This window comes from Vidua macroura, chromosome 22 (genome assembly GCF_024509145.1).
Source record: "Vidua macroura isolate BioBank_ID:100142 chromosome 22, ASM2450914v1, whole genome shotgun sequence".
Taxonomy (NCBI): Eukaryota; Metazoa; Chordata; class Aves; order Passeriformes; family Viduidae; genus Vidua; species Vidua macroura.
In genome coordinates, this window is record NC_071592.1 from 6,927,352 (window position 1) to 6,941,211 (window position 13,860).

Here is a 13,860-nt window from a genome sequence, read left to right on the forward strand (position 1 = left end):
ATTTCAAAAAGCTCCCGTGCTTTAGGTTGGACTTCAAGTAGTATTAAGCAAAGTTTTTTTCAGATTTGGAGCCTGAGTGATGAATTTTTAAGCCACATTTACATTGGGTGCAATTAACTTTACAGGAAGGAATCACTGCAGCAATGGAGGAAGGAACTGGTCAGTATTTAGTGCTTCCCCTTAGATCTCCAGCACAAACCTCAGGAAAGCAAAGTCTGGATTCTCCCAGCCAGACTCCCAATATAACTGGAAACCATATAATATAATTTACCAATATAAAAATTGTACATCTTGCTCCCCTTTCCTGCAAATTCTCAAGTGCCAGAAAGGTTTGGCAAAAGGATTATTTTTTAATTTAGAGAGTTAATAAAAGATTAGACAGAAGTAAGTGCCCGTTACGTTGGTCTTGTGTTGTCAACTGTGTTTTATAGCAAAGCTCAACATTTCTGGTGCTTCAGGTACTCAACATCCATATGGCAAAAATGTCTTCTTCATGTTTTTAATGATTTTCATAAACTGTTGCTCAAATAAATTTTTGATCAGCCTCTAATTTTCTAATACAATAATTACTTTTCATTTCCTTAATTATTAGTGGTCCTGATTTACAGAAGCACAAGCTTAAATCCACTTAGATTCACTTCAGTGGGACATAAGAGGTGAAGTTAAGCACAAAGTGAAGGTCTGAAGTGATTCAGACCTTCAACTACAAACCTGGCTGTGACAAAGTTCTTTAAAATAAAAAAAAATCAAATAACAAGTGAGGATTTCAATAGTGCCATTAAATAGTTTCAGGATCTTTAAAAGGAAAAATTGACCAGTGACTTAAAAACAAGTTCCTCTTGAAAAAAAAAAATCAATATATTTTTTGAAATTGCTTTTTACAGAAACATTCACAATGAAAAGCATCATGAAGAATCTGGAATTTCTCACAGAATGGAAAATCTGGTCTCATCCCTACTCTTTTCCCATCCTGATCTGTCCTCCCTCACTCTGCTGGGTAGGATTAAATGTACAATGAGAGCCTGGTGAGATTTCAGCCTCTGCACAGAGCTGCTGATTTTTTTACGATTATCAAAGCAAGGAGAAATGGCAGACTAAAGAAACTGTCTGACTATTATCTGAATTGTCAGACTAAATGATTAGAGACTGCTGAACTGATGACTTAATTTCCAGTGAGACAGAGATCTGAACCCTCCATCAGTGGCACCAGCACTGCAAGATCACAGATCAGAGACGCTCCCGGGCTTCACTTGGCACGGGAGGAGATGGGGAGGGACAGGGATCCAGAGCCCAGCTCCACAAGGAATATTTTTAGCTCTGCTGATCAAATGGCCTGCGGAGGACGATGAGCAGCCACAGCCTGGAGTAGTTTCCTACTCCCTTAAGCTCAGCTCAGTCCTGTGGCACTTGAGCAGCAGTGTCACTCCCACTGCCATTCTTCCCAAGCCCATCCTGATTCCTGCAGCTCAGTGATGGCTTCATTACCAACAGACAGATATTACCCCCTGCAAATCTGAGAGGAAGCAATTTTAAACCATTCCCTGCATTTTCATTCCCCCAGTCAAAGCCCACTTTGTTCCATTGTCCCTTAAACTCTTCAATTATCAGTACAGGAATTGTGCTTGTTTCTAGCTGGGCCTCCCCTAAGTCCAGGCCAGTTCCATACTGGAATGTTTGTACATGGGTTTAACTCAGCATCTGGCAGAAAACTCTTCCTGCTGTGCCCTGAGCAACACCTAGAAGCACCTAGCCTGCAAGAGAGGTCCAGCTGCTGCCAAGATTTGTGGTACCCTCCATTCACAAAACTTACATGCTAGAATTTTGTATTAAAGATTTATAGATCTTCTTGCTATGTAGGAAAAGCTCCCGTTTCCAGTTGGATCTGTCTCCATGTCAGCAGGCACAATGCCACCCTGTCCATCAATCCCTCTCCAAGCCAGCCAGGCTGCCACTGAGCTCCAGCACACACAGCCTTCCTGTCCCACAGTCTGGCTGGGTTTGCTCTACAGCACTTAGCATTTATTTATTTTAAGACAGGGATAGACCTTTCTCTTCTGGTTCAAATGCTTATTTCCTCAGAGAGAACACATGGATGCTCTCCTGAACCTTGCAGCCCACATGGAGAGCAAGAGCAGAAAATGAGATGAAAGTATAAGGCAAAAGTCACTTCAGTTTGACCCCTAAGTAAGAAAACACCACAGATTAAATGGCAGGAAAAGCAGCAGCATCCAGCAGGGCAGGTTAACTCTGCCATGGGTGACTCTTACAGCTGTCTGGGGCTCAGGCTCTGTATGTTATTCCAGCCTGACCCTTCAGCCCTTTCCTGTTTCAAGTCACAGCAGAAAATGGTTTAGAGATTTAGTCAAAACAGAAAGCAAGATGGATAAACTCCATCCCAGGGAGTTCACCCAGGAAGTGTTTTTAGCTGGTGCCTTAAGTCGCTTTATCTACGTCTACATCTGTTTACCAAAGAGACTCCACAACTTCTGGTGCATTATTCTAACTTGAAGGAAATTATAAATCTTTAAAACTTAAAGGGAGTTTTCACTAAGGCAACATAAAAGTACTTTATTTCTGAATGAAATACTAAAACTTCAGCACTCACCCTGGAGTCACAGCACATGGACACAAGGGAGGAACAAGCACAAGACAGAGGGAAAATACAAATGGACAGAGCACAAGGCAGAGGAGAAAATTTGGTATATTTATGTGGTGGACCCTTATTAGCCTTATTCCACAGCATAAATTAATCTCTCAGCATTAATTATCAGTTTATTATCAATTAATTGCAGTCACTAGGAAAAAAAGATATTTTAATGGAAACCACTGCAGCTTTTCTCTCCTAAAAATTAGACTTTGTTGTGCTGCTGGATTCCAATTACAGATAGGAGCCCCTAGAGCACACGTGGGGACACAGGGCTGGGTCTGAGGGACAGCAGTGTCATCCTGTCTATCCTCACTGTTTGGGAAATCACCCCTCAGGTGTGTGTGGTTCTCTGGGGGAGAAGGGGACACCAGCCATGAGCCCCAGTAGTTCCTGTGTCCCTCAGAGGAACAGCTTTGCCAGGAGTAAATAAATGCTTGGCTCAGGCTTTGGGGCTGAGTGGTTCTGTACAGGTACAGAGGAGTAAGAGCCCAGCAAGACAACCCAACAGAAACAGAGTGCCTGAAACCCTAAGAGCCATTTTTCCTCCCAGAACCAGCCCATTTCTGAATGGCAGCCTGACAAACCTTGAACACGACGCAGGATTTACAGCCCTCGACATGTGAGTGACATCCCTGCTCTCCTGCCACACTGTAATTTAAACACTTCCATATCCATCATCCCTTTACCAAAATTCCACCATGGAGCAGCAGGTCATGGGTGAGGGGAGGGTGGGCATGGTGTGGGGGCTGCTTTTCTGCACTTCAGAAAATTACAATCGTGACATGAGAGCTTGGAGTAACAAACTAAACCCTTCAGAGCCCCAGAGCAGAGCTCAGGGAAGGGAGCTGAAATTCCACCATCCTCCAGGTAGCAGGGCAGTGAGGGGGTGTATGTACAGCTACAAATGACTGTATGGACCTTGCAGGCATTAAACACAGCTCCCTCCTTACCCCACAGCCCAGACGTGCCACAAACTGCTCTGCACTCAGGCACAGGGGAAAGCTCCATCAAAGCCAGCAGCCATGACTGGCCTTCAGAGCAAAACAAACAAAAAACCTTTAAAATTACTTGCCTGAGGTTGTTAAAACAAAAGAAAAGAAAATCACAGAATCCCAGGATGGCTTGGGGTGGGAGGAACCTTAAACCCCATCCATGGGCAGGGACACCTTCCACTATCCCAGGTGCTCCAAGCTCCATCCAGCCTGGCCTTGGACATTTCCAGGGATCCAGGGGCAGCCACAGCTGCTCTGGGCACCCTGTGCCAGGGCCTCCCACTCTCCCAGGGAACAATTCCTTCCCAATATCCCATCTAACCCTGCCCTCTGGCAGTGGGAAGCCATTCCCCCATTTTCCTATTTCCAAAAACTTCCCGAATTCCTTGCCCGAGGTCACCTACAGCATCAGCAGCTTTGGCAGACACAGATCTCAATTTTCTTAAATCTCATTTCTCAGGCAGATCATAGCAGCAAACAGCTGACTTGTATATATATATATATATATATATATATATTTGATCAGAGCACAGAAGCATGTTTTTGTAAATACAAACTACCAGCGAGAAAAGACATTTTTTTTGTAGGTCCAAACCCAAAAAAACTATTTGAACACCCCCCATGACCCCGTTAGGGCTGCTATGTCACAGGCCAGACATCCATCACATCATTTACAAACAACAGGCACTCAGGAGCACAGAAAGAACAAAACCCTGCTGTATGTGACACTGACACCCCAAAGTTAAGCAACACTACCAGTGCTTGGAAAATATCATTAACAGGGTAAGAAATGCCTCTAGGCAAGGTTAGAGATAAAAAACATGAGTATTTCCAGGCAAAAGATCTGCAAGCAGGGGTGTTAGAGATGCAGCTGATCAAGCCTCAAGGACAGAGGTTGGAAAGGTGAAACATTATTTAGAAAGCACAAGAAACAGAAGCAGTTATGGGGAGGTTTTGTGAACAAGGCTGGAGTAAAAATGGAAAATCTGCTGCTTTTCTGGCAGCTGCAGCCATCACTCTTTATGAAGAAATAGTGAAAAGTGGTGCCAAGACCCAGGAGATGAAATATTTAAGACAGACCACCTTCAATATCTAATATCCCTGATGGGGGCTTTTCAAAATGTAAACCACAATGTTTGAAATAAAGGCATGGTTTTAAACCCACAGATGAGTTAAAAATGCACCACTTAGAAAAGAGAAAGTCCTGATCTGTCAAAACTTGAGCCCTTGGTGACAAACCTGCTCTACAGTCTTACAAAATACAGTCTGTTGATTTCTGATGCCTCCATCCCCCAGCCTGTGGCACATCTTCAGAGTGACAACGAACACCTGCTCTCTGCATTTTAACAAACATGGGGCCCAAATCTGCTCTGTAACTTTGGGAAAGCCCCCCATAATTTAAGGAACAAGCTCAAACTGGGTTCCTCCTGAGAATTATGTAACTGACTCCTCTAAACAAAACTTATTTTTCATGTAACATGCAGTTGGGCAAAGCACCTCTATTTACTGAGTGCAGCAGTGGCACTCTCAGCCCTCTTATTACCCAGACAGCTCAGTTCCAAGTTATCTTCAGAATATCAGTTTAATAATCCATCTGCACTCAGTGTAACTGGTAGGAGATAACTTCAGAAACTGTTGTGATTGTGTATTTTTCCACCTGGCTCTGTGCCAGCAAATATTTGCTACAAACAGGGAAGATGATGCATCTTTGATTTACCACTGAAGTATCTTTAGGACAAGCTGTCCTAAGGAGGGCTAGGTTGGATATTAAGTTGATTTTTTTTAATGGAAAAGGTTGCCAAGCCCTTGCAGAGGCTGCCCAGAGCAGTGGTGGGTGGAGTCACAGTCCCTGGAAAGGCTAAAAAAACTGTGTTGATGTGGCACTTGGGGACAGGGATTGGTGGTGGCTTGGCAGCGCTGTGGCGAAGGTTAAACTCCATGACTTTGGAGGTACTTGCCATGCTAAATGACTCCATAAGTCAGTGATTCTGCCTTTACACACACACTGTTTATTATGATGTGGTTTCTGTGCCTTGACAGAGCCTTTTTGAAACCATCCTTTCCTGACCTGCCTGCTCTGCATTTTTATCAGTGAATCTGTTACTTGGAAGTGCAGATGCTGTTCCAGGGTCTGTGAACATCACCTCCCCTGAGGCTGAGCATCCCAACTGCTCACCTGGGCTGTCTGCTGCTGCTTCCTCAGCCTCTTACACCCAGCATCACCTGGTGACCAGAGCAGCTTTGCAGCCTTGCAGAGGATGGGACTGGATGAAACAGTTTTAGATGATTTGTCCCAACAGCCTGTCACCTTCCCCAGGTAAACAGGTATTGAAAATGTGTGCATAGAAACCTCCCCATAAGGAATAAACATCAAGGCAGGAAAGAATACCCCCACAATCCTCCTCCCATTCTGGACTTGAACCAAGCCCTGCTCTTGGAAAAGTTGTAAAACAAGTGAATTGTAGGCAAAGGGCTCCTCTGCAAATCATCTGCACTGCTCAGTTGTGGGGACAACTTGGTGTCTCATCAGAACAGCCCAAGTGTCCCCTTCAATTTGTGGCCAGGCCCAGCCTTGCCTCCAAAGCACCACATGAGGGTCAGGAGCCCTGCCAAGATCCATCACAGTCCCATGGCTTTCTGCAGTGACCCTCACTGCCAGAGCCAGAGCACAGTCTGGGCACAAGCAGAGATCTCTAATTCTGGCTTTGTTTTCTGTCTGAAGGCAAAGGACACGACATCAACAAACGACCGTGGAATTGTGAGAGCCTCTGCTGCTCACAGAAACCCTTCAGGACAGCACCTCGATGTGATATTGCACTTTATCCTGACAAATGATCTTCCTCTCACTCATCATCCCTCCCTAGAGCAGGGCCTGGCCCTTCCCTTCAGCTGGGGGGTTTCCATCAGGGAAAACCATCTGAAGCAGTTCTGTATCACTTACATTCCCTCTGACCAAGAACTGCCCAGCAGCTCAGCTTCATGCAGCTCTGATGAACTGGGAGGCTCTTGTTTTGAGGAGGTTATTTCCAGACCCCCTCCTTCCCGACTCTCAAATAAATTCCTGAGCATTTCCCCATTGGAGTTTGAGCACAGAAAGCCTCTGTCCCTGGCATGCTGAGAGGACAGCTCGAAGTGCACCTATATTTGCACCTGCTGAAAAAATGTGCTTTAGCACCAACAGCTCCACAACAGTTTTTATTTCTGCAATGTCATAAATATATGATAAATAAATTATTCCATTCCACACACAGGAATCAACAAATCCACACACAGCTACAACCCTGGTTTTGCATCTCATGCATCCAGAGTTAAGAAAACAAAGAGCTCACCCCATTTCTGTCACAATACACATTAAAATAATTAAAGAGAGGAAAAAAAAAATTGAAGAGAGCCATGAATGGCGCAATTAAAGACCAAAGTTTAAGGGTGACAGCAATTTTTCATGTCTCGTGAGCAATGGATGGATCTCCACAGCAGAGCAGTGAATTTGCCCTGGCTGGGGCTCAAGGAGCAGCCCCATCAGCATCCCCATCAGGGAACCCCAGAGCCCCAGGACACACGGGTGCAGCTGGGACAGTGCAGTGTGCTCCTGGAGGGGACAAAAATCCCTTTTGCCTCAAAACTGGCACTGCCATTGTGACATGTCCAAACAGGACAGAGCTTGGCAAATCCTGCTCTCCAAGCACAAGGTGCCCAGCTCGAATCTCCTGCAGGGCAGAGCTGGGACAAGTGGCTGAGGTTTGGGCCAATGTCTTCTTCTGGTGCACCAGGGACCTGATTCCATCCACCAGAGCAAACACAGCCCCTGCTGGAAGGAAGAACAGGAACAGGGCACAGCACTGGGCATCCTGTGCCACAGGAATGGCTCAGCTCCTGCCAGCCTGAAAACGGGAGCAGGAAAATGGAGAAAAAACCTGCTTGGACCACAAGAATTCCTGCTCTGGGAACAGCCTTAGAAATGTACCAGTGCTGGAACAGAAAAAGGCTTCCTTTGTTGCCATTATCCCCTGGAAAGGAGGAGCAGGAAAGGTGCTGTGGCTGGGCTGGCATTGCAGCAGTCAGCCTGTGTCTGACCACTGAGACTGTGTCTGCCTGGCTCGTGCTTGTGCAGCCTGACATCCCTGCTGAGCAGTGCCTGTCACTCCTGTCCCAGCAATCCACCTGTGAGCATGGACATGAGAAGCCAAAGCCTCAGGAAAGGCTGGAGGTTACAGCCCCCCCTCAGAACGTGAACATCTCCACAGACAGTCCTCGTTCTCTCCCTGCCACTCCAAATGTCACCAAAAATGATGCTTGAGGTGTTCAAACACCACAAATTTCACACTGTAAACAGCAATTACAAGTTTCATTTTTCAGAACAAAAGCTGAGACTGGGCATTCTTTTGTTGTAATATTTGAGTAAGTACACAGAGTTGCTGTAATGTCACACAAAAAAAACCCCAAAACATCCAAAAGGCACATTTCCAGCCTTCCTTACAAGCTGACTGGATCAGTCCATTCCAGCCTGTTTGCAAGCTCTGACTTGTGCTGATTTATTCTCCACACTTCAAGTAACCCCTTTCAAATGTGATTCAGACCGTGTAAATTCTTTGTTTATCCCTGTGGAAACTCCCAAGGATTGCGAACACTGTCCAAGGACTTTCACAGCAGCAGGTACAGCATGAATTCCTCAGGGGTCTCAGCCATCCCCTGTGCTCCTTCAGGAACCACAGGGATTCCCAATTACTGTCTCCAGGTTCAGAGGGTTCACAGGTATAGTCCTCACACCACCCTTCCAGGACTTGGCCCATTTATTTTAATAATATCACTTTTTTTCACAGAAGTCCTGAAATCCATCTTCTAGAAATAGAAGTTCAGTTCAACCTTACTTGGAAAAAAAAAAAAGGAAAATCCACTTGAATTGCTGAAAAAAAAAACCCAAACCAAACCCTCCCATCATTGTCTCTTCCCAATAGGATTTAATTCCCTCCCTTTGTCATTTCCTAGTTTTCACATTTAGATTTGTCCAAAGGAATCAAAAGAAGAATCCTATCTCTCCTTTTTTCTGAAATAGCTCTCTATATATTCCCACTTCTTAAGAGCTAATAAACTGGATTAATTTTTTTAGGTTTTTAAGTAGAAGAAAAGCTGAGCAGAGACTTAACCCCTCCTCTGAACCTTGCACAAAGCCTGGATTTCACAAGCTGACTTGCAGCACAAATACACCTCCCAAATAATGCTTTTTCAAACCTTATCTGGGAAGGTTTTGCAAAACAGGCATCAAGCACTAATTCTCTTTACACCACTAAAATGATACTTACAGCTGGGAAGCAGTGGGATAGAATTCCCTCAGTGTAAGTAGCTGTGTCCTGCCAAACCCAGCTAAGGCTGAGCTGGATGTTTGAAATATCTGCTGCTCCAAAGCTTTGCTTTGCTGCCTGCTCCAGAGGGAATGGCACAGTAAATGCCATTTGAGGGCCACAGCACAGGGGGGTCTGCACAGCCCGGACTGGGCAAGGCCCAGCACTGACCCCCAAACCCACCGTTGACTGATTTCTCTAAGTCTGGAAGAGAAAGTTGGCAACTCCTTCACTCTTTGCTATCTGCTTCTGCAACAAATCACAGCAATTGAGAGCTTTTACATTTCTGTGGATCCAGCCTCCCTAGCAGAATTCGCCATGTCCATCTGAGCAATCCAGGACATAGCTCAGGCTGCTGCAGTGCCTGAACACCAGTGCTGGAAGCACATCCAAAGGGTGAGGAAAGCCACATTTGGTTTTCAGGCTTTTTTCCTCCCTCCTTCAATATTTTTGGCCTGATCCAGAGACACCCTGCCAAAATCTGTCCCCATTGCACATTTCACACCTCCCATTCCATTCTCCTGTGGAGCAAAATCTGCACAGCCACTGCTGGTGTCCAACGTGTGATGGAATGGAATTTCTCCCTGGACATGGGAGAGACCATGGGGTGGCAGGGCTGAAGTATCTCCATGGCAGAAATGATGCTCAGCTGCGCAGTTCCTGCCATGCCTTCCTGGTCATTGGATCCAAATGTCACAAATGTCTCAGCTTTCTATGGATCTGAGAGACAGGGACATGGAGTAACGGGGGAGAGAGTGATCCTGGGGAAGGGGGAAGCTCCAGCTAGACAGGGGGAGTAGTTTAAAATAGAAGAAAAATAGGAAAAAAAGAGAAAAAAGGAGGAAAAATACAGGAAAAGTAAGGAAAAAAGGAAACAGATAAAAGGGAAAGAGGGGGAAAGAGGCAAAGAAGAGGAGGGGAAAGAGGAAAAGGGGGAAAAGATAAGAGAGAAAAAGGGAAAAGAAGAAAAGGTATGAAGAAAAAGGGAAAGGGGGAAAGAAGAAAAGGGGAAAGAGGAAAAGGGGGAAAAGGTAAAGAGAAAAAGGAGAGAGAAAAGGCAAGGGGAAAGGGAAAGGGGGAAAGGGAAAGAAAAGAAAGTTTAAAAAAAAAGAAAAAAAAAGGAAAAAATGGAGACGAAGGCAGCTGGTTCTACATCCATCCTTTAATGGATGAGGCCAAATCCCAGGGTTTCCATTGGAGGGGAGGGGAGGGGAGGGGAGGGGAGGGGAGGGGAGGGGAGGGGAGGGGAGGGGAGGGGAGGGGAGGGGAGGGGAGGGGAGGGGAGGGGAGGGGAGGGGAGGGGAGGGGAGGGGAGGGGAGGGGAGGGGAGGGGGAAGGAGAGGAGAAGAAGGGAAGGGGAAGGGGAAGGAGAGGAGAAGAAGGGAAGGGGAAGGGGAAGGGGAAGGGGAAGGGGAAGGGGAAGGGGAAGGGGAAGGGGAAGGGGAAGGGGAAGGGGAAGGGGAAGGGGAAGGGGAAGGGGAAGGGGATTTCTCAGGAGCTGGGCCTGGTGCACAGTGGCAACAAAGGAGCAATTCCCTTTGCCAAGGCTCAGAATTCCCCCCGTTGTCCCCACACAGATGAAATCCATGCCTGTACCCTCAGACACATCCCTGCAAAGCACTAGAGAGTTGGGTGCAAGGCACCAGAGGAGCAGGGTCAGGCCTCACCTTCATCCTGCCCCATCCCAGCTCTCTGCTGCTCCTGGGCCTTCCTCCTGCACGGGGGTACTCTGCAGGGTTTGGAACACAGTTATACCTGTGGCCACCCTGTGAATCTCTGGAGGTGTCACTCAGGTGGGGGAAGGATCAGAAGTGATGTGCTCTGGGGCTAGTGAAAAGCTGCCATGTTCTCCAGGCTCACCTGCAACAGCCAGGGAATAATCCAGGGCTCATCCCTCCACTGAGCACTGCAAATGTACCCCAAATGTGAGGGCTCAAAACACACTGAAATTCCAATTTCCTACAGTCCCCTGAAGGTCTCTTTGCCAGGCACTGCCCTGCCCGTGGTGGGACAGACGTGTGCCCACCCCCAGGGTTTGCTGTGCTGCCTGTCAGCCTGGCCTGCTTAGCTGAGAAGTGCTGCTTTTGTGCCAGACTGGCTCCAGCGGGTTACAACAGTCCCAAAAAATGCCAAAACAGAGGCAAATCTGACAGATGTCCACTTGGAGCCTCTCTTCCCTCTCCCGAGAGCACATTCATAAATATGTACAGGAACATGTGAAAGCTGCCCACAGAGAGGAATTCCTGCTGGAATTAACGCTGCTGGAGCTCAGCCTGGCCAGGCTCCATCTCCAGAACAGGGCAAGAGGATCTGCTCCTCGAGATGTGGGATGCTCTGCTCCTCAGGATGCAGGATGCTGTGCTCCAGCTCTCACGCCACTCTGAGCACAGAGCTGAGGCAGCAGAGCAGGGACCCTGCAAATTCACCACCTATCAGTGTGTACTCAGTGCTAAGACAGATGCTCAGGGGGTGCTGAGGTGAATCATGGAAAGAGCTCTGTCCTGACCCAGGAAAACAACCCAGCACAGGCAGTAACTCTGCACTGAACCTGCCAGCACCCTGCATCTCCCACAAAGGGTGACTCACATTAAAGCACACCCATCAGGTGGCATTTTACAAAGTCACACAGATCAGCAGATGAAGAATTCGTGGGACAGAGCAGCAGATTCCTCTGCCCAAAGCATCCCGAGATAAGAATACCATGCCAGGTGTCTGGGAGCAGATCAAGACTCCTGGCAGCACACTGTGGTAACAAACCACTGGCTGGATTCTCCCTGGTGGGGTCATTGGTGTATCCAGGTATCTGTGCCCCCCCCAAAGTGACCTCAGCCTGGGCACACCCACTTCTGTCTCTGGGCTCACCCCTGGGCATCAGTGAGGATTATTTGCTTTACACTTTCCTTTTTCTCCCCTCAATTCCTCTCCTCTCCAGCACCACAGGCAGCATCCCTGGGGGAGCAAGCCAGGGAGGAGGTGGAAAACCCCAGACACAGCACAGGAAGCGACACATCCCAACATTCTGGAGTTGAGTGGGAAGGTGAATGAAACCCAGGCTGGGGAGAGAAAACAGGGCATTTACCTGGCAGGAGATCTGCACCAGGTACACCAGCTCCTTGGACTCACAGCCATTCCTCGTCACTTCGTTCTGTTCCTCCGGGAGCGAGAGCTGCAGTGAGGGAGGGGAGAGGGAGAGAAGAGAGAGGAACAGGTCAGTGAGGGGGACAAACCAGGCACAGAACTGCACACAGAGCTCAGCATCCACAGCAGCTCGCTCCCAGACATGCCGGGTTCTCAGGGAATCAGGCAATCAGGGAAGGGCTTGTCTGGCTGGAGCTGCCACAGGGGAGACACTCAGCACACACAGACCCTGCAGTGCCACCGGATTCTGGAACCTCACCTGACAGGTTAAAAATAAAAATATGGTTCAAAAATAAAACAGTTAATGGGGAAGCAAATGGTTCGAGGCAGGAATTAAACCCTCCAGGTTAGAAGTCTGCAAAATTAATTGTTCACTGAAAAGATCTCTATAAATATTCATGGAGAGTGAATATAGAACAGTGCTTCTCTCTACCCCCTCCCCACATTTTTTTATTTTTTTTATTTAATACATTCAGGCAGACATTAGATAATAAAACACATCTCCCAGTTTCAGTGCTGTCAAGCAATTCACCCCAGCAGAGTTTTACAGCACCATTCATCACACCCAGAGTCATTAACTGCACCATCAGGATGTGTTTGTGTGAGAGCAGTGAGGAGACATTCCTGCACATGGAGTCAGCCTGGAGCATCCCACTCCTGGCCCTGTTATCCCACTAAAATGGTTTATGTTTAATGATCTTCTCTGAGAGCACAAATTACAAATAATTATAAGCAAGTTAAGACTGTTTGCAAAGCAAATAAATAAAGGAAATGTGTACATAAAACTTAAAAGGCCATAAAAAATCCCAATTAGCCAAGAGCAAAAAAAATCCTGAAACAAATGAAAGCAGAAATGAAAAAAGGCTGAGGAGAAGAATCCCAAGTTGCTGTATTTAATGAATGTAAGCAAGTGAAAATCAGAAGTGGGTAGTGAGAGACACCTCACGAAAGAGGGAAAAAGAATGCAAAGTTCTCTCCATACAAATGACCATGACACCTGGAATTTATTTAACTTTGTTCGGCCAGAATCTCCCTTTTCTCTGTAGGGAAGTTTCACCACACATGGATTCAGCCCTCTCCCTCCACCAACCCAGCTCCTGGGTTCTAACTTCTTTTCTGATGGCTGTAGACAGGCAATTAACAACACTCCTGGGCCAAAGAAAGTCTTTGGATCTGTACAGTTTATTACCAGCATAGGCTGCTGCTATTAATGTGATTAAACACAACCATAGCTTCTGTATTGCACCTTCCCCCCACCTTTATCATCATTCCTTGCTATCAAATGTCACATCTGAGTTTGGAAATTACAGTCAAAGGAAACCCAAAGCATGCAGTAAAGGAAGGCGCACACAGGCTGTAAATATTTGCCATGTTTACCAGGTATGAGGAGCTCTGGTGCAAAGAGGCCACAAAAATGATCCAAAGGCTGGAGCAGCCCTTCTGTAAGGAAAGGCTGAGAGAGCTGGGGGTGCTCCCCTGGAGAGGAGAAGCTCCAGGGAGAGCTCAGAGCCCTTGCAGGGCCTGAAGGGGCTCCAGAAGAGCTGGAGAGGGACTGGGGACAAGGCCTGGAGGGACAGGACACGGGGAATGGCTTCCACTGCCAGAGGGCAGGGCTGGATGGGATATTGGGAAGGAATTCTTGCCTGTGAGGGTAGGGAGCCCTGGAATGGATTTCCCAGAGCAGCTGGGAGTGCCCAAGGACAGGCTGGATGGGGCTTGGAGCAGCCTGGGACAGTTGATGGCC

The 13,860-nt window shown here is 47.1% G+C and overlaps 1 protein-coding gene across 2 annotated transcripts in view; it reads right to left on the reverse strand.

Moving 5' to 3' along the window:
- ARHGAP32 (Rho GTPase activating protein 32) overlaps positions 1–13,860 on the reverse strand; it is a 171,828-nt gene that overhangs the window by 79,512 nt on the left and 78,456 nt on the right. For both annotated transcript variants that reach the window (XM_053996897.1, XM_053996896.1), the window contains one exon: positions 12,058–12,144. In XM_053996897.1, coding sequence (XP_053852872.1) covers positions 12,058–12,144 — 87 coding nt within the window. The remainder of the gene's footprint in view (positions 1–12,057; positions 12,145–13,860) is intronic.